The sequence below is a fragment of the Mus caroli genome, chromosome 1 (genome assembly GCF_900094665.2).
Source record: "Mus caroli chromosome 1, CAROLI_EIJ_v1.1, whole genome shotgun sequence".
Taxonomy (NCBI): domain Eukaryota; kingdom Metazoa; phylum Chordata; class Mammalia; order Rodentia; family Muridae; genus Mus; species Mus caroli.
In genome coordinates, this window is record NC_034570.1 from 16,755,506 (window position 1) to 16,756,772 (window position 1,267).

The 1,267-nt window shown below is 42.7% G+C and overlaps 1 protein-coding gene across 1 annotated transcript in view; it reads left to right on the top strand.

Annotated features, from left to right (window-relative positions):
* LOC110284504 (glutathione S-transferase-like) overlaps positions 1-267 on the top strand; it is a 15,512-nt gene extending 15,245 nt beyond the window's left edge. The window contains exon 6 of the mRNA XM_029480226.1: positions 15-267. Coding sequence (XP_029336086.1) covers positions 15-185 — 171 coding nt within the window. The 3' untranslated portion in view covers positions 186-267. The remainder of the gene's footprint in view (positions 1-14) is intronic.
* The last annotated feature ends 1,000 nt before the right edge of the window (positions 268-1,267 follow it).

Consider the following 1,267-nt stretch of genomic DNA (forward strand, 5'->3'; position numbering starts at 1 on the left):
CTTTTACATTGTAGGACTTCAAGGTGAGAATCAGCCAAATCCCTACAATTAACAGCTTCCTCCAACCTGGAAGCCAGAGGAAGCCTCCGTTGGATGAGCAATCCCTTGGGACTGCAAAGGACATATTCAAATTTGAACGAGGACTGTTTCTTAAAAGCATGAGCAATATAGTAGCTGAGTATTAGCAGCTACAGAGGCTGGAGTTACTCAGTAAGTGTACTGAGTAACTTCACACTGCATTCATAACACAGACACTCACTAAATATATGGGGTAACTTTGCACTGCATTTCTATCAATGACCAGAGAAATATCTGGAAGTTAGTAATAAACGTTAGGAATCTTAGTATGTTAGCAATGTTAGAATGTTAGTAATGAAAATATTAAATGTGTAAGAGAAAAACTANTAGAAACTTATCAATAAACTACAAGAACCAACTCCTGTTTGAAGTAAGACAGGCTGCCAAGACTGAATACAGAAAATCCAAGGAGTCCACGGCCTTCTGTATGATCCTAGAATTAACTTGTATGTAGCAAGTGCAAGTCAAGGACTTTTTATTACATTTGTGTGTGTGTGTATGTGTGTGTGTGTGTGTACACTTGTGTTTGCTGTGGTACATGGGTTGAGATCAGAGAACAACTCTCCTCATACCCTGTGAGCTCTGGGGATTGAACTCAGGCCATCAGGTTTATCAGCAAGCAACCTCACTTGCTGAACCATCTTGCTCACCCTCAAAGTTTAAAAATGAAAGCTCAACAACACACACACATGCACACACACACACACACACACACACACAATCACTCACTTTCACTGCCTTTTGGTGAAAGTCCAGGATGCAGCATAGCTTCCAACAGCTTCTAAAAGTCTCCATCACTGGGGTATCTTCCAGATACAGCAAGTATTTCTACAACCAACCGCCCAACTCACCCTGGTTTCAGTGTCAATCACAGAGTGAGCCCAGTCAACCTTGCCTGTTGTCAAGGAAGCAAACCGTTACCTGCCATTTCTAGTCTAGTTAATGGAAGCCATGTGATTAGCATTGCTGGAATCAGAGGGGATTTGTCTGTCCTTTTAAGAAGGGCATCATTGAAAGCACACTAACAAAGTTTGTATGGGTTTCCTACTTGATTTCACTAATGCCTTTGCTTGCCCCCTCCTCAGTTCCTCTTGGCTGAAAGGTTAGCATCCCACTTGTACTTACAAGAGGGTAAGTGCTCCTGCCTTACCCCTTGTAGGCCAGCAGCTGCAGTTCTCCACCCCTTCCT